This window comes from Theropithecus gelada, chromosome 11, assembly GCF_003255815.1.
Source record: "Theropithecus gelada isolate Dixy chromosome 11, Tgel_1.0, whole genome shotgun sequence".
NCBI lineage: Eukaryota > Metazoa > Chordata > Mammalia > Primates > Cercopithecidae > Theropithecus > Theropithecus gelada.
The window spans coordinates 8,705,719-8,728,583 of NC_037679.1; the positions used below are offsets into that span (position 1 = coordinate 8,705,719).

The window sequence follows — 22,865 nt, forward strand, 5'->3', positions numbered from 1 at the left end:
TTTTTTTTTTTGAGACGGAGTCTCGCTCTGTCACCCAGGCTGGAGTGCAGTGGCCGGATCTCAGCTCACTGCAAGCTCCGCCTCCCGGGTTTACGCCATTCTCCTGCCTCAGCCTCCTGAGTAGCTGGGACTACAGGCGCTCGCCACCTCGCCCGGCTAGTTTTTTGTATTTTTTTTAGTAGATACTGGGTTTCACCGTGTTAGCCAGGATGGTCTCAATCTCCTGACCTCGTGATCCGCCCGTCTCGGCCTCCCAAAGTGCTGGGATTACAGGCTTGAGCCACCGCGCCCGGCCTGTTTTCTGTGTCTTAACAGGTATTCCTGTTTGCTTTATTCTGCAGTGTTTACCTTCCTACTCCACATGTTTTCACCTTTTTCTGGTTTCTGGAACTTTTAGACATTGGTGTCATAATTCCAGTTTCTTTCCTTTTTTTTTTTTTTTTCTTTTTTGGGAGAGTGAGTCTCATTCTGTCTCCCAGGCCGGAATGTAGTGGTCCAATGTCTGTTCACTGCTACCTCTGCCTCCTGGGATCAAGCGATTCTGCCGCAGCCTCCCACGTAGCTGGGATTACAGGCATGTGCCACTACACCTGGCTAATTTTTGTATTTTTAGTAGAGACGGGGTTTCACCATGTTGGCCAGGCTGGTCTCGAACTCCTGACCTCAGGTGATTCGCCTGCCTGGCCTCTCAAAGTACTGGGATTACAGACATGAGCCACCGTGCCCAGCCAAAATCACAGTTTCAAATGAGGATCTGGTCAGCCACTCACTAAGGGGGCTTAACACTCGAGCCATTTTTATCTCGTTTTGTTTTAATTTTTATGTTTTTGGAGAGACAAGATCCCACTGTGTTACCCAATCTGGTCTCAACCTCCTGGGCTCAAGTGATCCTCCCACCTCGACCTCCCCAAGTGCTGGGATAGCAGGCATGAGCCACTGTGCCTAGCCCTGGCTCAGCCATTTTTTTTTTTTTTTTTTTTTTAACCAACTGAAAACTTGAGGCCGGGCACGGTGGCTCACACCTGTAATCTCAGCACTTTGGGAGGCCAAGGCGGGTGGATCACCTAAGGTCAGGAGTTTGAGACCAGCCTGACCAGCAAGGTGAAACCCCGTCTCTACTAAAAATACAAAAGTTAGCTGGGTGTGGTGGCATGCGCCTGTAGTCCCAGCTACTTAGGAGGCTGAGATAGGAGAATTGCTTGAACCCGGGACACAGAGGTTGCAGTGAGCCGAGATGACGCCACTGCACTCTGGCCTGGGCGACAGAGTGAGACTTTATCTAAAAATTAAAAAAAAAAACAACAGCAACTTGAACAACATACTCCTTAGCAATACAGATTGTTACTGGTTCTTTTTCCTTACACAGATTGTAAAATATCGTCATTGAGTCACATGAGCTCCTGGATTAGCTTATAACTAAGGTGCTTTTGACCATTGGAAAAGAACAGAAAGAAAGATTATTCCATTGAAAGCTTGTCATATGAGAACCGTGGCTTATGTTCACATTCTAACTTTTTTTTTTTTTTTTTTTTTGAGACAGAGTCTTGCTCTGTCACCGAGGTTGGAGTACAGTGGCATGATCTCAGCTCACTGCAACCCCTGCCTCCTGGGTTCAAGCGATTTTCCTGCCTCAGTCTCCCAAGCAGCTGAGATTACAGGCATGTGCCACATTTTTGTACTTTTAATAAAGAGACGGTTTCATCATATTGGCCAGGCTATTCTCGAACTCCCAGCCTCAAGTGATCTGCCAGCCTCAGCCTCCCAAAGTGCTGTGATTATAGATGTGAGCCACCACTCCTGGCCTCTTGGGGAGGCTGAGGTGGGTGGATTGCTTGAGGTCAGGAGTTCGAGACCAGCCTGGGCAACATGATGAAACCTGTCTCTACTAAAAATACAAAAATTAGCCAGGCATGAGTGGTGCACACTTGTAATCCCAGCTTCTCGGGAGACTGAGGCACCAGAATCGCTTGAACCCTGGAGGTGGAGGTTGCAGTGAGCTGAGATCACATCACTGCACTCCAGCCTGGGAGACAGAGCGAAACTAAAAAAAAAAAAAAAAAAAAAAAAAAAGAAAGGAAGGAAAAATAAATACTACTGGCAATTCTCTTTTTTGGTTATTTTATATGGGAAGAGGAAACCGTATTCAAAGAAAAAAAAGGTGTCTGCATTGGCTTTGCTTGAATTTTTGCTTGGTTGGTTAGTAGAATTAGAATGAATAGGTTTTAAGGCCACGCATAGTGACTTATACCTATAATCTCAGCACTTTGGGAGGCCAAGGCGAGAGAATCACTTGAAATCAGGAGTTCAAGACCAGCCTGGACAACATAGTAAGACCCCTGTCTCTACAATTTTTTTTTTTAAACTAGCCAGGTGTGGTAGCACACACCTTTAATCCCAGCTACTGGGGCTGAGCACGAGGATTGCTTGAGCCCAGGAGGTCAAGGATGCCGTGAGCTATGATTACGCCACTGCATTCCAACCTGAGTAACAGAGCAAGACCCTGTCTTTTAAAAAAAAAAAAAAAAAAAAAAAAAAAGTCCAGGTACAGCGGCTCACGCCTGTAATCCTAGCACTTTGGAAGGCTGATGTGGATGGATCACTTGAGGTCAGGAGTTCGAGACCAGCCTGGGCAACATGGTGAAACCCCCCATGTCTACAAAAAATACAAAAATTAGCTGGGCATGGTAGCTCGTGCCTGTAGTCCCAACTACTTAGAGGGCTAAGGCGGGAGGATTGCTTCAGCAAGGAGGCGGAGGTTGGCAGTGAGTCTTGATGGTGCCACTGTACTCCAGTCTGGGTGACAGTGAGACCCTGTCTCCAAAAAAAAAAAAAAAAATTCTAGATTTTGAGCAAATAAAATTGAGTACAAATGTTTTCTGACAATATTATTGAATGGTTTCGAGTAATATCCCATGAAATAATTGACCTGTGGAATTGTCAGAGTTGCGTTTCCACTTTAATATTGTTTTTCCAATGCAACAGTCATAAACAAATAATGATCAGTTTTTTGGTACCAGTGAATTATTGAAGGCAAGAGCTAGAATCTCTAACTGCATGTTAGGTATCTGTATATTAATTAGAAGACTGGCTTCAAATGATGCACACAATATGTGTTAGCGATGTGAATGGTGATACTTCAGTAACAACTATTCTGAGCAACTAAATTATGCAAAAACTTTAGAATAAATTGACTGGGTGCCGTGGCTCATGCCTGTAATCCCAGGCCGGCAGATCACTTGAAGCCAGGAGTTTGAGACCAACCTGGCAACATGCCAAAACCCCATGTCTACTAAAAATATAAAAATTAGCTGGGTGTAGTGCCATGTGCCCGTAGTCCCAGCTACTCAGGAGGCTGAGGCAGGAGAATCGCTTGAACCCAGGAAGCGGAGATTGCCATGAGCCGAGATCATGCCATTGCACTCCAGAGCGAGACTCCATCTCAAAACAAAAAACAAAACAAAACAAAAAAACCCCACAGCTTTAGAATAAGTCGAGCAAATGTGAACATGGTAAGGAAGTCCCAAAAAGGAAGGAAGGAAATATAGAACATTTAGTTACCAGTCTTTTTCTTTACTAGCAGGGAGCAGTCATCCAAATCTGTCTTTCATAATTGAAGAAAGGATATGGAAATTTTCAACACTGAATAAGGCCCAGGCTTAATAAAAACTAGTATTTTTCCAAATAGGGTCCCAGCAATATTTAGCTGAATTTCATTTGCAATTTTAGAATCCAGTCTACCAGGTGCTTGGTGCTTATTATGGCATATTTCCATTCAAGAAAGCCTTGAGAGAGGCTTAGTACCCTGAGGTATTGGAGTGAGCAAGGTAATAGAGAGTCTGAATGAGCCTTTCATCACTCTCTGGGAGGACTCATTGCTTGCCGTTCTGGCATCTAAAAACCATTACCTCACACTACAGGTACTTTTGAACCTCTTGGCCACAGATACATACTGGGACCATTGTTTAGCTCAGAAACAGATGGAAAACCTTAGCTTAAGTTTCTGTGTTAAAAGTTGTGTTACAATAGATTAATTGTTTTTAATTGTAAAAAATGCCTATGTTGTTATCCTTATACCTAACCTACTTTTCACTTTGAACTCTTCCCACCTTCTCCATTTACTTTGTGATGCCAACATTTCACTAACTTTTCATTATGAGAACTTTCAGATATATAGAAAAGTTGAAAGGATGGTACAATGGCAGTGTATTTGCTGTGTGTGTATATAATATTTTGGTGGAACCACTTGGAAGTTGCAGATGTAGATGATATGTCACCCCTAAATGCTTTAGCATAAATAACCTAAAGCTAGGTCATTCTTCTATACAACCATAATCCCATTATATAATTTACTTTTTTGATGTGCTTTTAATAAGAAATTTACTATTAAATTTTGACATTCGTTTTTGTATTTTAAAGGTGTGAAAATTTTAATGTAAAATTATAAATGCTGATCATCCTTTTCTCTGAGAAACATATCGGCATCAGTTAACTAGTAGATTCTTTTGTTTAACGCTGGGCTGACATCACAGTACCTTTCACTAGGTGTTATCAATAGATGGCAACGTAACAAAAAGAAACAAGTTCTTACTGCTTTTCATTGTTTTTTGGCAATATATGTGTTTTAAGCTAATATATGTGTTTTAATTTTAATTTTTGTGGGTACATGGTAGATGGATATATTATAAGCTAGTATTTTTTTAATGGAGAGGTTATATGGTTGTCCATGCACTGTCCTATGAATTTCTTGTGATCACCACTGAGTTAATCAAAAAACAAAGTTTATTTAAATGAACACCAGTAATTCTCACAGGGGAAAAAAAAAATGCCGTCACACTGTACTAGCACAAATTGCCATAAAAAAGTCTGATTATAGGATGCAGAGCTTGCTAAAAGTGTCATCTGACATTCTACTTCTCATAATAAAGATTGTAAGCTACAAAAGGCTTACTTGTTTGCTGTAGTCTTTTAATAAATATTTTACAAGCTTTGTCAGAGACAAAGGATTTGTCATCTGATGGACACAGTGTCTGCATCTTAAGGTGATTTGGCAACAGAAGAGAGGTAATGTCAAACTGTAGGCCTGGCAGCTCCTGTCTCAGTTGTGCTTTTGTTTTGTCTTTTAGGTATTCCAATGCTGCTAGAGTTCTTGGAGCAAAATATTGCCAAGGTTTGGGAAATGCTTTCTTAGCAAAGTATTGCTACCCCACATTAATTGTATCTTCTCTCCAGTTTGATGCTTTTGGATTAATATGCCAACCAAATTTGTTTAGTTACAAGTCTGTTTATTAACATCATGCATAACGATTATCAAACCTATGTTTTCTGGCACTTCCCTATAAAAGATTTGCTCCTTGAGGAAATGACCCTGCCTTAGACATTTTTGTACGTCTCACACCATAGTCTCCACATTAACTACTTTGTGCTAACATAACTATGTATTGAGCTAAATTGAATTAGAGAGTGACAGAGAGAGAAAGAGAGTATGTGTGTATATGATTACAACCAGAAACAAGAGTGGAACTTTTATTTACCCTGTAGTTATATTTTCCTTCAAAAGGAGAAAGCAGAATGAACTCCAAATTTGAAGAAAGTTGGAATATTCCATGTTTGTGCAGGCATTAAAATTCTAGATTTTTTTTCTTTTTGCTACCACAAAGCAAAACTGATATGGTAAGGAAAATTATTTGCATCCAGAGGTTGAATACTAGGGTAACCTGCTGTCTCCTTATACATTGAAGGCTGTGGGCTCTTTTATAACGACATGGAAAAGCTTTATGTGCCTATAAACCATTTGCATTTGCAGTGGAAAAAATTCTAATTGACTATTTAATGTTCTTTTTCTGTAAAAAGCCTACCAGAAATCTGTAATTCTATTCCTTCCTCATTACTGTTATATGTTTCTCAGAAACTAGCACACTATATGTCTTATCTTTTGACTACTTTGCATTCTAAGTACTAAAATGTAAGAGGACTTGGTGCAACCATGGTCAGCTGTTGAAGATATACAAGTCCTAATCATGGATAAATTTACTATGCCCTAATGGGGATATTGCTTGGTAAAAATTAATTACATGCAAAGCCATCAAATTTTATAGACCAAAATATAAATATAAAAAGTATGTGAGTACATACATGGTTAAGTAAGTAATTTCCACATGGACTTTTGCTTTAGCACAGCTTACTAAAAAATGTGTTTTGTAGCTTGCTACTGCCATCTGCTGGTTCTCAACTCTTAGACTTCTAGCGATTGGTGTACTGCAATGTACCAATTTTGCAATATAAAAGGGAATTGGGTCTATTTATTTTATTTTTGGGAAAATCTTAAAATATTCTTTGAGAGTAAGACATCAGGATTTTTATGTGGTCCATACAGTATTATTTTTTAGTATGCTTTTAGCAAACAAACTTACCAGTCTTTCTCTACTATTAATAATGTGCTAATTTTGTATTTGAGTTTCTCATCAAACCTTTTATTCCTTTGTCATCTTTTCCTAGTTTAATGGATCGAGAAGTGGCGTTGCTTGCTGAAATGGACAAAGTGAAAGCTGAAGCAAGTAAGATGATTGATCTTTAATTATAACTATTACCTTCATAAATAGTAGGTACCTACTTCCCCACCCTCATAACAAAAGCTCCATATAAATACCATAATAAGAGTTTGTATATTTAAATAATCTTAAGCAGTTGCATTGTACTGGCATATGAATCCTTTCAGGTAAAATAACTTTAAAGAGCCTGTTTTAAAAATATTTCCAAATCTTAATATTTTGAATGCAGAGTTCAATGTATAACAGACTACATCATGGTATCTGCCACCAGGTTTTTATTTTGTTTCTTCCTCCAGTGTTTAAGCAATTCCACTGGGATTTTTTCTACTCAGAAAAAAACCTTTAGCATAATCAGAGAAGACTTTATTAGGTTGCCTACGATTGAATGTATATGCTCCTATCATTACCTATCTCAGAACTTTCTTTGTTTTCTCAGTTTATAGAACAGTCTTCACTCAGTATCTGTTATCAATGGTAGGGGAAAAGTTAGTGAATTGAGGGCTCAAGATACTGGGTTTCTTGAAAGCTTACTAAAATAGATTCTGGAGGAATGAAGTCTAACTTTGGTGATTTGTGGGGTTTTGTACAGAAAAAACAGATATCTATTTTTTGATCATTTCTGTTAAGTGTTAGGTTAAACATACACAGCTACACGAAGAAAAGGGAATACCAACTGCAACTTGTACAATGGCATTGATTTGGGGCATTTCGGTGGCAGGTTTTATCTTCCTGCATTAAATGCCAGATTTATTATTAGGAAAGTTGTTGATTTTAACCCACCCTCAAACTGATAAGAATAGAAATGTTGGGCTAGGTTGAGATCATGACTCACAGTTAAATCACTTGTGTGTGTGGTCACGGGCCAGAGGATGCAGCTTTGAAGCACTGAAATGACTTCAGTTTGGGTCCATTTTAACTTGAAATTTTGAGAATGTAGCAGAGATGCCTTCCACTGTTTTTCAGAGGTGAGATTTCGTTTACATTGAGCAATATATTTTGAGTTTCTAATTTGACATTTCAGTCCATTATTTTATCTGTACATTCTCTTTTTGAAAATGGAAATTCAGATAAACTAAAACCATTAAGAAGACATATTTCTTACTTTTGAGAAGAAGGTCCTTTAAGGCCAGGCATGATGGCTCACACATATAATCCCAGCACTTTGAGCGGATCACCTGAGCCCAGGAGTTTGAGACCAGCCTAGGCAACATAGTGAGATCTTGTCTCTATGAAAAATAAGAAATTAGACTGGGCGCAGTGGCTCACGCCTGTAATTCTAGCACTTTCGGAGGCCGAGGTGGGCAGATCATGAGGTCAGGAGATCGAGGCCATCCTGGCCGACATGATGAAACCCTGTCTCTACTAAAAATACAAAAATTAGCTGGGCATGGTGGGGCATGCCTGTAGTCCCAGCTACTCGGGAGGCTGAGGCAGGAGAATCGCTTGAACCCAGGAGGCAGAGGTTGCAGTGAGCTGAGATCGCACCACTGCACTTCAGCCTGGCAACAGAACGAGATTCCATCTCAAAAAAAAAAAATTAACCAGGCATGGTGGCATGTGTTATATGGCTATATGTAGTCCCATTTACTTGAGACGCTGAGGTGGGAGGATCGCTTGAGCCCAGGAGGTCGAGGCTGCAGTGAGCTGTGATTGCACCACTATACTCCAGCCTGGGCAATAGAGCAAGACCCTGTCTTGATATAAAGAAAAAGAAGGTGCTTTTAAAAATATTAATACATCTTTTATATTATAGAAAATTTTGGCTGGGCGCAGTGGCTCACTCCTGTAATCCCAGCACTTTGGGAGGCCGAGGCGGGCTGCTCATGAGGTCAAGAGATCGAGACCATCCTGGCCAACATGATGAAACTCCATCTCTACTAAAAATACAAAAATTAGCTGGGCGTGGTGGCATGGCCTGTAATCCCAGCTACTCGGGAGGCTGAGGCAGGAAAATCACTTGAACTCAGGGGGCGGAGGTTGTAGTGAGCCGAGATCGTGCCACTGCACTCCAGCATGGTGACAGAGCGAGACTCCATCTCAAAACAAAACAAAACAAAAAATTTCAAATAGGCTAATGTAACAAACTCCCATCACTCAGCTTCAACCAATTATCAAGTTGTGCCCAATCTTATTTTATCAAATTCAGAGCTCAGAGTTTTACTTAACTTCATCAGTTTTATATCTTTAGCTCTTTTCTCCCTGAAAATCCTGGTTCTTAATGACATGATGTAATTACTCATTTACCAATGCTATTAAGAGTTGCTTTTTGTTTTTTACATATTATAATTTTATTAAGTAATTGATGGGTTTGTAGTATTTCAGTCTTTTCCAATGTTGTATAATTAGGTCCTGTGAGTTATCTGTTATGTGTAGAAAGCTTTTTATTTACCTCATTTTCGCCATTTTGAGAGCTATAATTTTGTCATAGAATCACTGAATGCTAGAGCTGAGAGAAACTGAAGTTGATACAAATGGCAAATAGGTTTTATCTTGGGAGCTAAACCAATAGATCATTTGTAACTGTTGGGCTTTGGTGTTAAGAAACTTTTGTAGGCATGCTTCTGACTCCTGAGAAAGTGGGCCCTGACTGATTAGTGTAACTTGGGTCTAGGCAGCCCATGTGTGCATCTTTGTGGCAGGCAGTTGGGCTGAGTAAACTTGCTGAATACATCCAGGTCTCTGTAATACCTGGTGTAACTCTTTAAAATTTCTGTTTTTTTCTGACATGAATTTGGCTAATTCCTCAGTATGTTACAGGATTCTGTGTATATCAGTTAGGGATTCAGTTTGACTACATGGAACAGAGTGGCCTAAATAAATGTGAGTGTCCTTTTTTCTCAGGAAATGAAAAGTACAGAGGTAAGCAACCCAGAGCTGGCAGGACATTTCCAATATGACATTAGGGACCCAGGTTCTTCTATCCTTCTGTGCAACCATTCTGAGAGTATGCTTATGGTCAAAAGACAACTCCCTAGGCTCCAGTCAAGAAGGAGTAAAATGTTACATGCTAAGACTCCTTTAAAATACTCTCCTGTAAACCCTGCCCTTTGAGTTCTGCTTATATCTCAATGGGGAAACTGTATCACATGACCATTTCATCTGTAGCAAAGCCAGAAAATACAGATTTTTTTACCTAATTTTGTTGGTACCCAACAACATTGGATTTCTGATAGCCCTGAATGTTCTTGAATATAGTTGGAAAGACTGTGTTCTATCAACTAACGGTCTTTGCTACAGTCCTCCCCTACCCAGTATCCCTCTTTTTTCCAAAATGAGAATATGTTCACCACCTCCTCAGTAGCAATACCTCCAAAGTCTCGTCTAGTTAGTTAATATTCAGCTGAAAGGCTAGGTCTTCAGAGTAATTTCAGATCTTCCAAGGATGGGATCTCATAAATTAAAAGAAAGGCTAAATGCCCCCTTCTCCAATATTGCACAGTTGGAGAAAGAAAAGGATGATTATAGTAAAAATTCCCACTTGGAGGAAGAGCAATGATCAAATCTTGCTGGCGGGAAGGAATAGCAGAGTCCCTTCCCTGGTGGTAGTGAACATTAACATTCCTTGGGTGGTTTATCTGCTTCCAGGGAGGATTTCTTTGGTTCAGTTTCCACTGTAGCCCCTGTCTCTCTGGGAGATTTTTATTGTCTGTTCTCTGCCATGACCAAGTTGTATCCAAGTTGTATATCAGAAAGCATGCCATAGAAGGTGGTTCTTAAAAGGGTGTAACAATCTAAATACCCATCACTAGGAAACTCGGTAAATAATTGTGGTATATCCCCATACTCAGTGGCTGTTAAACAGAATGAAGGTGATCCAGATGTAGTAATAGGGAATAAACTTAAAAATATATTAAGTAAAAATAGCTAAGGTAAAGGAAAGACCATGTGTATGATATACTTCCATTTGTGAGAAGGGAAAAAGGAGAGATACATATGTATACATGTTGTGTGCACATAGACAATATTTGGAAGTGTACGTAAGAAATGGTGAACAGTGGTTTCCTCTGGAGAGGAGACCACAAAATCAGAAATAAGAGAGATGCTCTTTTCATTTTATACTCAACTTACTCTAGATGAATATTTTTTATTATGTATGCATATTTCCTTTTTAACTTATATGCATCTTGATAAAATTTTTTTGACTAGAAGGAGAAATAACAAATGATTTATGAGTGTTTGTGATTTATAAAAAAATGTTTACTACTTAACTGCCTTCAGAGACCCAATGGAAGGTAAAGACCGGACTTTTGATATTTTTATTTTCTGGATGGATGGGCAACTAAGCCTTTGGCTGACCAAATACCTACTGCAAGGCTTATATTTCTAGTTCTTCTTTATCCTATTTAGCAGTAACATAAGGTTCACACTCACTTTTCCTCTACAGTGGAAATTTTGCTCAGCCGACAAAAGAAGGCTGAACTTCTAAAGAAGATGACTCATGTGGCTGTTCAAATGTCAGAGCAGCAATTGGTTGAGCTCAGAGCCGATATCAAGGTAAAACTTCTTTCTGCTTTCTGCCTTTCTTCTTATCCTCAGAGGCTAAAGTAAGAACTTTTCATGATTCATGGCCATATCTAATATATTAAACTCATGATCTTCCTTTCCCAAACCTGGCCCTCTTCCAGGTCCCTTTCTCTGTAAGTGGTATTGTCATCTACCTAGTTATCCCAGCTGGAAACCTTAGAAAATTTCTCCATTTCCCACCTTAAATCTATCAGCACACCCCATCCATTTGACTAAATCTCAGATCTGACCTTATTTCTTCATCTCCACCACCACCATTATGATCAGATTACCACCATCTCTTGCCTGGACTTCTGTAAGAGCCTTTTAACTGATTGTGTTCATCCATTCTGTCCCTGCCCCACCTGCCCCACCCTCCATGTAGGTTCCCCACACTACAGCAGTCTGCTTCAAACTTTCTGTTGCTTTTAGGATAAATACTATAATCCTTAATCCGGTATGAAGGACTGTGTAGTCTTGCTCTGCCATTACCCTCAGTTCATACCATCCCCCCGGTCCTCTGCCCTCAAGCAGAGAGCAGAGGCTGGAGGCTTCTACACTCCACAGACACGCTTTTCCATCTGTCCAAACGCTCTTCTCCCAGCCACCAACCATAGTTACCACTCTTTTTTTTTTTTTTTTTTTTTTTGGGAGACAAAGTCTCGCTCTGTCACCCAGGCTGGAGTGCAATGGTGTGATCTCGGCTCACCGTAACCTCTGCCTCCCGGATTCAAGTGATTCTCCTGCCTCAGCCTCCCGAGTAGCTGGGATTACAGGCATGCACCAACATGTCTAGCTAATTTTTGTATTTTTAGTAGAGATGGGGTTTCTCCATGTTGGTCAGGCTGGTCTCAAACTCCCAACCTCAGGTGGTCTCCCTGCCTCAGCCTCCCAAAGTGCTAGGATTACAGGCATGAGCCACCACACCCAGCGGCTAATTTTTATATTTTTAGTAGAGATGGGGTTTCATGATGTTGGCCAGGCTGGTCTCAAACTCCTGACCTCAGGTGATCCACCTGCCTCGGCCTCTCAAAATGCTGAGATTACAGGCGTGAGCCACTGTGAACAGCCCAGTTACCACTCTTGACCTCCTCATCCTTCCTGACTTTCCCATCATATCTCCCCATTCTATGCTTTCAGAGCACAGTTAGGATTTTATGTGCATTTGCTTAATTTGTCTTCCCCACTAGATAGTGAACTTCACAGTGAGCTCCTGTCTCTCCAAGTGCCTAGCACAGCACCTTGGTATGTAGTTGGTCTTCTGTAAATAGTTGGTTGGCCAATTCTGATTGTATAGAGAAAAATTATCTTTGAGATATTTGTTGTAATCTTTTTACAAAAATCACTTGGGTTCAATATGTATACCTTTTAATTCTTTTTTGTTTGTTTTTGAGACAGAGTCTCGCTCTGTCATCCAGGCTGGAGTGAAGTGGCGCTGTCGCTGCTCACTGCAACCTTTACCTCCCAGGTTCAAGTGATTCTTGTGCCTCAGCCTCCCAAGTAGCTGGAATTACAGGCATGTGCCACCACGCCCTGCTAATTTTTGTATTTTAGTAGAGACAGGGTCTCACCATGTTGGCCAGGTTGGTCTCGAACCCCTGACCCCAAGTGATCCACTCGCCTTGGCCTCCCAGAGTGCTGGGATTACCGCACTTGGCCAAATTCTTATATAAAGAACAGTGTTTCTGAGACTAAGCATGTGAACCTGAGGGAAATTGGGATATTCATGGATAGTTGTGGTCATTGGCATTCTAAATAATTGTTTATAAACTGGAAACTGCAAGCTGTGACAAAGGGAGTTGGCCTTCTCCACACCTGTGCCCTTTACCTCTTCTCTTTCTGAACACATAAGATTTATTGTCACACTGAGAGAACACTTGCTGTACAACAGTCTCTATAAAATAAAAACAGAGGTGGAATATCATCCAGGACCTTATAGGGATCCTTGCTATCATCTGACCCAGTGTTAGACCTGTGAAGTATTGTTCTCTCGCTGCCTCCCCTTCAACTCTATTGGGGTGAACTAGCCAAATCATGCAAATGTTCAGTTACCATTTTCTGTTTAACTAAAACTATATGATTAAATTTTATAGAAAGGCCTCCTCACATTGATGCCAGTCAGTCTCATTCAACTCTTGGGGAGAAGCCGGAAACCCCTTTGGAATTAGATGAGAATTCTGGCTCTCACAGGCTTCATCTGTTCCTCTTCCCACATGGCTGAAAAGCTGCTGGAAATATTTCTGCAGGCTGACTAAGGATCTGTTTCTTTCCACTTTTTCAGTGTACTGAAGTGGGTGCTGTGCAATTTAAATGTCTTATTTCCAGATCATTTTATTTCCGTCATTCCTATTATGTCTTTGACTCGACAAACCCTAGAATTTGTTTCAGAATTAATCTCAGACTGATATTACATGTCTGAAGGCTTTGTAACAAGAGGTTCGTGTGCTTTCCTAAGCCGCAACATACTCTGACGTTTTAGGAATTCAAGGCTGGAAGGTCATTTTTCTCTCTCCTTTCCCTTTCAGTGCTTCTGGCTGCTTCCCGAGAATTCTGATGCAGAGTAGTATTAGGCCACCCCCAGTTAAGAGGAGTGTCCTGAAGGGTTCAGTTCTTCCAAATTATATCTAGGCCTTTCACTTTTCTTTTTTATCTCCTTTTCATCTGAAAAAAAAAAATGATTGCAGTCTACTTTAGACATTATTTAATGAAATAGACCCCCAGAAGCACTTTATTCCTGACATGTTTCTAGTCCCACGATTTTTATAGCATGGTTAGTTTTTGACTCAAGGGGTTGGTTACTTCTCAGCTCAGTCTGCTTAAAAGGATTAAATTACTTGCAGCATAAACTTCTCATTTGCAAAGTTCACTTTTCACATGAATGATTTTCCATCTCAAGAAATTGTTCCTATTTCAAGGACTAAGAAATCCTACTTTATTATAAAGAGATTAAGTGGGTCTCCTAAGGAAGTTCCTATTAACACCAAACCATCTATCTAAATGGTATCATTGTAGCACCTTGTAAACATTTTTGCTGCCTCTGCTTCTGTATAAAATGGAAAGAAGTGGAGAATAGCCAACAGTAGAAAGATGGCCCTCTACTGTAAAATCTTCCTCCTCTTTTCTTTCTTTCTTTTTTTTTTTTTTTTTGAGACGGAGTCTTGCTCTGTAGCCCAGACTGGAGTGCAGTGGCCGGATCTCAACTCACTGCAAGCTCCGCCTCCCGGGTTCACGCCTTTCTCCTGCCTCAGCCTCCCGAGTAGCTGGGACTACAGGCACCCGCCACCTCGCCCAGCTAGTTTTTTTGTGTTGTTTTGGTAGAGATGGGGTTTCACCGTGTTAGCCAGGATGGTCTCGATCTCCTGACCTCATGATCCGCCCATCTCAGCCTCCCAAAGTGCTGGGATTACAGGCTTGAGCCACCGCGCCCGGCCCTTTTTTCTTTCTTTACATTTTCTCTTGATTATATCGAATGAGCTTTGGCCATCACGTAGCATTTCATAAACTTACAGACTTGCCTTTGGCTCTTGAGAAATTGAATAGATTTATTCGATCACCCAGCGTTGGTCATGTGATGGCCATTTAATAAACTTTGAAGCAGTAAAAAGACAATTAAAAGTGATTGTTTTATCTGTATAGTAAGTTATGGATTCCATGGATGATGTTTGTCTAACCTGGAGGCCTTTCTTTGCCCTTTCTCCAGCACTTTGTTAGTGAACGTAAATATGATGAGGATCTGGGACGAGTAGCCCGGTTCACCTGTGATGTAGAGACCCTAAAGAAGAGCATTGATTCATTTGGACAAGGTGAGATGGTGAGAGGGTCTGGGCACTACAGTTGGTGATTATTAATAAGAGACTGACATGCTGATTGTCTTCGTCCCGATTCCTCATTAGTGCCTCTTGTTTGCTTGTTTTTGTGAAAAGTAACTCTGGGATGCTTATGAAGTCCATGGGTCCAGATACTTTGAACTCTGAGGACAAGTATTTGCCAGCTCCCTAAATGTGAAAGACTGTTTTTTCATGCTGAATTGAGAGGTGCATGATATGTGGTATAAAGAGCATGGGCCCTTCCGTCAGACCAAGTTTGGATCCCTGCCTCTATAGTAACCTCATTTTACTCCTCTCCAAAATGCAGATAACAGGCCAGGCGCGGAGGCTTACATGTGTAATCTCAACAAATTGGAAGGCTGAGGCCAGAGAATCACTTTAGCCCAGGAGTTCAAGACCACCCTGGGCAACATAGCGAGGTTCCCATCTCTTCAAAAAATTAAAAGGAAAAAATTAGCCAGGTGTGGTGGCACATGCTTGTAGTCCTAGCTACTCAGGAGGTGGGGTGGGGGTGGGTGAGGGGGGAAGATAGTTTGAGCCAGGAGTTTGAGGTTCCAATGAGCTATGATTGCCACTGCACTCCAGCCTGGGCACCGGAGCAAGACTGTGTCTCTAAATAGGAGAAAACAATACTTGTCTTGCCTAGAACATAATAGACCCTTAAATAATAGCATTAAAGGGTAGGGGAGTACCTGTGAAGTGAGAGTTTCTAGTGACCTGTTTGTCAAACCCTGAACTTTAGCCTCTTTGTTCTTTCTGTCTAGTATAAAAGTGAAATATTGCCAGGCGCGGTGGCTCACGCCTGTAATCCCAGCACTTTGGGAGGCTGAGGTGGGCACATCACGAGGTCAGGAGATCGAGACCATCCTGGCTAACACGGTGAAACCCCATCTCTACTAAAAAATACAAAAAATTAGCCAGGCGAGGTGGTGGGTGCCTGTAGTCCCAGCTAATCAAGAGGCTGAGGCAGGAGAATGGCATGAACTCAGGAGGCGGAGCTTGCAGTGAGCCGAGATCGCACCACTGCACTCCAGCCTGGGCAACAGAGCGAGACTCCGTCTCCAAAAAAAAAAAAAAGTGAAATATTTAACCTATGGCAACAATTATAAACTCATTGTTAGTCCAGGCTTAAAGCCAATAAAAAAAAATCTAGAGAGTGGTTTTAAACCATTGGAATTCTAACACAATTTGAACTGAAAATATTAATATTTGTTCAGTTAAATAGGTACTTTGAATTTGGGATTAATTTTGCAGAAAGAAATTTGGCAATATACGTGTTTGTTGTAAAGATTAGTTCTATTCATATTTAACTGATCTTGATTATTTATACCTTGTATCATTCAAAATTCTTTTAAAAATTTAGTAAAGATTTTATGTATGTACCTTTTTCTTTCTTTGCCAAGACTGTACTTTAGAATGTTTCTTGCATAGGAAACTGAACATATGGTCTATACTATTGTTCCCAGGCTTAGTCAGCTGCTAGAGCCATAGCCAGGAGTTTAGGTAGTACCAGATCCAATCCCAAGAAGTCATTAGTTGGTGGCGAATGGGTAACTTTGATGTTAAACTGTTCTCTTGTTTAAGAATTCCTTTACAAAGCAGTGGGGCTTTGGAGGAAGTGGAGGAAGAGGGCAGAAGGGAGATTTTTTCTTCCTGTTACCAGTTTTAGAGGTTTTTCTTTACTTGAATAGACAGTTCTTTATCTTAAATTGCTCATTGTGAAATTGAGAAAGTAGAAACCTTACCCATTGTTCCATCATATGATCATATATTCCTCATATTTCTGTTCCAGTGTCTCATCCAAAGAACAGCTATTCAACCAGATCCCGATGTAGCTCAGTTACATCTGTGTCCTTGAGTAGCCCAAGTGCTGCCTCTGCTGCTTCCTCTTCCACCTGTGCCTCTCCTCCCAGCCTTACAAGTGCTAACAAGAAAAACTTTGCACCGCGAGAGACTCCTGCAGCCATAGCAAACTCCAGTGGCCAGCCCTACCGGCCACTTCGGGAGGTAACCTAGCTTCTACGCTGAGCGTGTTAGGAAGAAAACCCTCCAGATTGTCAAAGCTTAAAAGCTGATAGCTCAGTATATTATCTTCCTTTCTTTATTCCCATTCCACGCCTGTTTTGAAACCCTCCAACCCGAGTTAGTTCCTGAGAAAGCATTAGATACGTATGTTCCAAACTGCCAGCCAGTTTAGATTTCCTGTTGCCAAGAACTGCTGACTTTCTTGTGTTGGCAGCGATCCCTGCTGTTGTAGATAGTATTGCCTGGTAATTAGTCACACTGGGAGTCGTGCACCCGTCTCAAGGTAGACAGGCACCACAAGTGGCAGTTTCACCAGTGTGCATCTGAAAGCAGCAACTCCCTAGAAGGACAATGTGGAATTTACAGGGAAAGAGAGAGTGACCTGGTGGGGATTGGGGGAAAACACTAGAAAGCTGAGGAGTAATCCCATAGGTTCTTCTCCTGTTTGAAGAATAAACACAAGAGCAATCCAAGGCAGTACCATCAGTAATTCTTCAGAACTGGTATGACGTTTGGAATTGGAGGACAAAAATAAAATCTCATACCATAAGCTTTCCAGATTATATTTTGAAAGATGTGCTGAATGCCACAGCAGCAAGCTTTAATCTATAGTCATGACATTTAGTAAAGCAGGCCATAGTGATGTTTACTTTATTATTTCAAATGTTTATTATCTTTACCAATGGCCTTTTATCTGAAGAGTTCAGACATAATATGATATACTTGTCCAGTTGAGGACTTGTAACAACCCACGGAATGTTCTGTCGTCCTTATCTTTCTTCTTGCATCCAGCTAAAGAAAAGTAAATTCTTCAGTGGAGAAGAGCCTAGGCATGAAGAGCAGGGAAAGATGGATTAGTTCTGAAGTAGTGGCTAGGTTGGATCGGCTGACAGAATTCTTTGAGTCTTGAGAGATAAACTGAGTCCCAAGCATGGAATACCACAATTCTGCTTTCAGAATACTCTTGTAAAGTGAACGAATGGGGTACCATAATGCTAGAGCACCTTGAACATTGTATTCTTTTATCTTTAGGTATTGCCAGGGAACAGACGAGGACAAGGCTACAGGCCACAAGGCCAAAAGTCCAATGACCCCATGAACCAAGGGCGGCATGACAGTATGGGTCGTTACAGAAACAGCTCGTGGTCTTCATCTGGTTCCAGGTATCAGAGTGCTCCATCTCAGGCACCAGGAAACACCAGTGAAAGAGGCCAAACTCACTCTGCAGGGACCAAAGGAACTGGAGTCAGCATGGAGCCAATCCCTCCCATGCCTTCATTCAAAAAGGGGCTCCCCCAGCGCAAACCCAGGACCTCTCAGACTGAAGCCGTGAACTCTTGAGAGAAATTCCAGTTGGCCTCTCTCCTCTCTCCACCCAGTTCAACTTGATAACTGGACTTTAGGAAACTTAGATTTAATAACAAAAAGAAGTTTATGCGTATTGCTTTTTGTGCCATTCTAAATATTGTTGGTTTCTTGTCTCCTTATTTCCTCTTTACCATTTTTGGAGGGGAAGCTATTTTTTTTCCTTGATCTTTCCCAGTGATATGGATTGAATCTGGTTGGTCATTTCCACCAGGAATCAGAGGCAGCTGTTACCAGGTTTCGGCCTTCCAGTTGACCCCTCCACTGTCCAGGCTGTCTCAGGAGGAGGTGAATCAGAGCTAGTCTGTCACCTTTCCAATCTAAGCAGAAGCCACAGGTGCCTGACAGGTTCCCTTCAACCATTTGACCAAGAGAGGCAATGAGGGGATCATATGCTGCACTGGATTTGCCAGAGAAGGGAAAATTTAATTAGTGAAAAGGAAAGAACACTAGGAAACATTTGAGAACCTGCCTCTATCCCAGAACGTGCCTGAGATTTGACACTCAAATCAGTGTTTAGTCTTCTGCTTGGCACCATAGCTTAACCTGCAGTTTCTTCAAAATGCCTAATGCCTTGTTTCCTATTACCTTAGATTGCAAACCAGTCTAGGGAAGTCTATGGGAAAATAGCATTTAATTAAAGTTAAAAAAAAAAAAAAAAGATTGGGTGCGGTGGCTCACGCCTGTAATCCCAGCACTTTGGGAGGCCAAGGTGAGTGGATCACTAGGTCAGGAGTTCAAGACCAGCCTGGCCAACATGGTGAAACCCCGTCTCTAATAAAAATACAAAAATTACCTGGGCATGGTGGCGTGCGCCTGTAATCCCAGCTACTCAGGAGGCTGAGGCAGGAGAATCGCTTGAACCCAGGAGGCGGAGGCTGCAGTGAGCCAAGATTGTGCCACTGCACTCCAGCTTGGGTAACAGAGCGAGACTCAGTCCCCCGCAAAAAAACAAACTTTTTTTCTGTTTGAATGTTTGGAGACTTTTTTTTGTTCTCTCCCTTTCCTGAACCCTATTCTGATCCTGAACCAAATTTATAGCAATATAATTAGTGTTAATCTAAGGCATTACTCATCAAAAAATTGCTGCAATCAATCTTTATAGTTGAATAAATAAAAACAGCTGCATAAATATTCCCACATTTGTTTCATAGGAGCAAGTGATTTCATTTCATTATGTTTTTCTTTGGGCCTCATGGGGGTAGAAGTCACTCAGACAGCTTGTTCCAGGATTAGATGAGGGTATCTGATTCCCAAGTCATTTGTCTGCCACCGCTGTGTAGCTTCAGAACCAGATTAAAATGTGAAAGCCTGAATGAGCAAATGCAGTTGTTCCTAGTGAGAAAGGATCATAGGATAGGGAATGGTGACTTTCCAAAGGAGAACTTAACCACTTTAGGAAAACCACAGCTCTCCAGGCTCTCCCAGGTAACCAAAGGTTATAATGGCACTGCTCTTCCCAACTCCCTGTCCCTTGACTGAGTACTGAACGTAATTGAGCTCTTGCATGTAGCAGGTGGCATGGGTGCCAGACCCTTCCACCCCGCACTCACCCCCAGCATCTGTGATTTAATCACAGCAGATCTTTTCTTTCTCTGGCATGTGTTCTCCCAAGTCTGAAGCCCAGACTGTAAGTGGCAGTCGTGCAGAACGTAGCTGCCTCAGGGCTTCCCTTGCCTCCTTGGCTGAAGCTGAGCTGCCAGGGTTCAGGTTGGTTTAACACATTCAGAGAGAGAGAGAGTGTGTATCTGTCTGTCTTTCGGTAAAGAAAACAGTAGTCAAGGAGTTCTGGGAAAGCCATTTTCCAAGAACACCTCATTTTGGGGAATTTGTCCAACACCACCAACAGCCTGCTGGGTGTCAGGAAAAAACCCTGCATTTCTGATTAATTGCTTACCTATACTTTATCAGAAATCCAGAGATTGAAGTGACCTTGAAGGATTATGAGGTCTGTCCCTGTATCCAGGCAAGACTATACGTAACTGCCCAGACAGATGGGACAAGGCATGTTTATCAAAAATGCCTTGAAGTTAAAATCTCCTCATAGAAAAATATTTGAAAATTTTTCATGACCACAAAAAGTTTGAAAATTACGAATTAAAAAAGTTTTTATTACAAAAGTAGTATTTAAAATATCAACACAGAAATATAAAAGAAAAAAGTTTTCCATCTTTCCACTTCTCAGGGCTAATGATTGTTGATTTGGCATATATCCTTCTACGCCTTTTTTGTTTTTAGAAATGGGGTCTTGGCCGGGCGCGGTGGCTCAAGCCTGTAATCCCAGCACTTTGGGAGGCCGAGACGGGCGGATCACGAGGTCAGGAGATCGAGACCATCCTGGCTAACATGGTGAAACCCCGTCTCTATTAAGAAATACAAAAAACTAGCCGGGCGAGGTGGCGGGCGCCTGTAGTCCCAGCTACTCGGGAGGCTGAGGCCGGAGAATGGCGTGAACCCGGGAGGCGGAGCTTGCAGTGAACTGAGATCCGGCCACTGCAGTCCAGCCTGGGTGACAGAGCGAGACTCCGTCTCAAAAAAAAAAAAAAAAAAAAAAAAAAAAAAAAGAAATGGGGTCTTACTGTGTTGCCTAGGCTGGAGTGCAGTAGCTATTCACGGACATGATTAGAGGGGACTGCAGCCTCAAACTCTTGGGCTTAAGCAATCCTCCTGCCTCAGCCTCCTGAGTAGCTGGACTGCAGGTGTGCTCCATCACTCCTGGTTAGACTGTTTTTTTGTTTTTTGTTTTTTGTTTTTTTTTTGAGACGGAGTCTCGCTCTGTCGCCCAGGCTGGAGTGCAGTGGCCAGATCTCAGCTCACTGCAAGCTCCGCCTCCCGGGTTTATGCCATTCTCCTGCCTCACCCTCCCGAGTAGCTGGGACTACAGGCGCTCGCCACCTCGCCCGGCTAGTTTTTTTGTATTTTTTTTTAGAGACGGGGTTTCACCGTGTTAGCCAGGATGGTCTCGATCTCCTGACCTCGTGATCTGCCCGTCTCGGCTTCCCAAAGTGCTGGGATTACAGGCTTGAGCCACCGCGCCCGGCCTAGACTGTTTTTAAGGCGTGTATGTGCATATACACATGGGTATATGGGTTTTTTATTATTTTTATAAAAAGATTATACTGAGCAGGGTGCGGTGGCTCATGCCTGTAATCCCAGCACTTTCGGAGGCAGAGGTGGGCGGATCACCTGAGGTCAGGAGTTCAAGACCAGTCTGACCAACATGGAGAAACCCCATCTCTACTAACAATACAAAATTAGCTGGGTGTGGTAGTGCATGCCTATAATCCCAACTACTCAGGAGGCTGAGGCAGGAGAATCACGTGAACCTGGGAGGCGGAGGTTGTTGTGGTGAGCCGAGATCATGCCATTGCATAGCAGCCTGGGCAACAAGAGCAAAATTCTGTCTTGGCCGGACGCAGTGGCTCATTCCTGTAATCCCAGCACTTTGGGAGGCCGAGGCAGGCAAATCGTGAGGTCAGGAGATCAAGATCATCCTGGCTAACATGGTGAAACCCCATCTCTACTAAAAATACAAAAGTTAGCCAGGCATGGTGGCGCGTGCCTGTAACCCCAGCTACTCAAGAGGCTGAGGCAGGAGAATCACTTGAACCAGGGAGTCGGAGGTTCCAGTGAGTCGAGATTGTGCTACTGCACTCTAGCCTGGTGACAGAATGAGACTCCGTCTCAAAAAAACAAAAAACAAAACAAAAAAAAACTGTCTCGAAAAAAGATTATACTGTGTATATTCTGTATTTTTTTAATAATATGTGTAAACTATAATTCACTTAGGATCTCATGCTGTAGATCCACTCCTAAATTTGCCAATTTGACTCTTCTTCAAAGAGAAGTTAGGCTTATCCTAAATTTGAATTGTATAACCCATTCCTCATTGCCCACAGGGGTTCTAGACTTCCCAAAAGAAGGAAGATTCATGCCCTGGGCAGTTACCACTGGTGCTCCAAGAGGCCTTACCTAACCATTGTTTGTCCTTGTCTTTCCATTTCCCCTTACAGACAAATGTCTCACCCTCCCCAACTTAGAGACAGGACTGCGATTTTAAGTTGTTTAGCGCTGTCAGTTATGTGACACTTGAGAGGCAAAATGTAAATTAGCATGGCTTCATTATGAACGTCATATATTTCCTATGCCCCTAATTTATGGCCATTTAAAAAATGTACTTTTAGGCCGGGCGCAGTGGCTCAAGCCTGTAATTCCAGCACTTTGGGAGGCCGAGACGGGCGGATCACGAGGTCAGGCGATCGAGACCATCCTGGCTAACACGGTGAAACCCTGTCTCTACTAAAAAATACAAAAAACTAGCCGGGCGAGGCGGCAGGCGCCTGTAGTCCCAGCTACTCGGGAGGCTGAGGCAGGAGAATGGCGTGAACCCGGGAGGCGGAGCTCGCAGTGAGTTGAGATCGCGCCACTGCACTCCAGCCCGGGCGACAGAGCGAGACTCCGTCTCAAAAAAATATTAAATAAATTTTTTTTTAAATGTGCTTTTAAACAAAAGTACAGACCAGTTTTTTGTTTTCTGTTTTTAAAGGGGACCGGGCCAGGCACGGTGGCTCACGCCTGTAATCCCAGCACTTTGGGA

General features: G+C 42.1%; 1 protein-coding gene across 1 annotated transcript in view; it reads left to right on the top strand.

Moving 5' to 3' along the window:
* SPATS2 (spermatogenesis associated serine rich 2) overlaps positions 1–19,408 on the top strand; it is a 179,502-nt gene extending 160,094 nt beyond the window's left edge. Inside the window, exons 10-14 of the mRNA XM_025403484.1 lie at positions 6,496–6,554; positions 10,933–11,042; positions 14,752–14,854; positions 16,671–16,885; positions 17,936–19,408. Coding sequence (XP_025259269.1) covers positions 6,496–6,554; positions 10,933–11,042; positions 14,752–14,854; positions 16,671–16,885; positions 17,936–18,244 — 796 coding nt within the window. The 3' untranslated portion in view covers positions 18,245–19,408. The remainder of the gene's footprint in view (positions 1–6,495; positions 6,555–10,932; positions 11,043–14,751; positions 14,855–16,670; positions 16,886–17,935) is intronic.
* Positions 19,409–22,865: the final 3,457 nt, after the last annotated feature.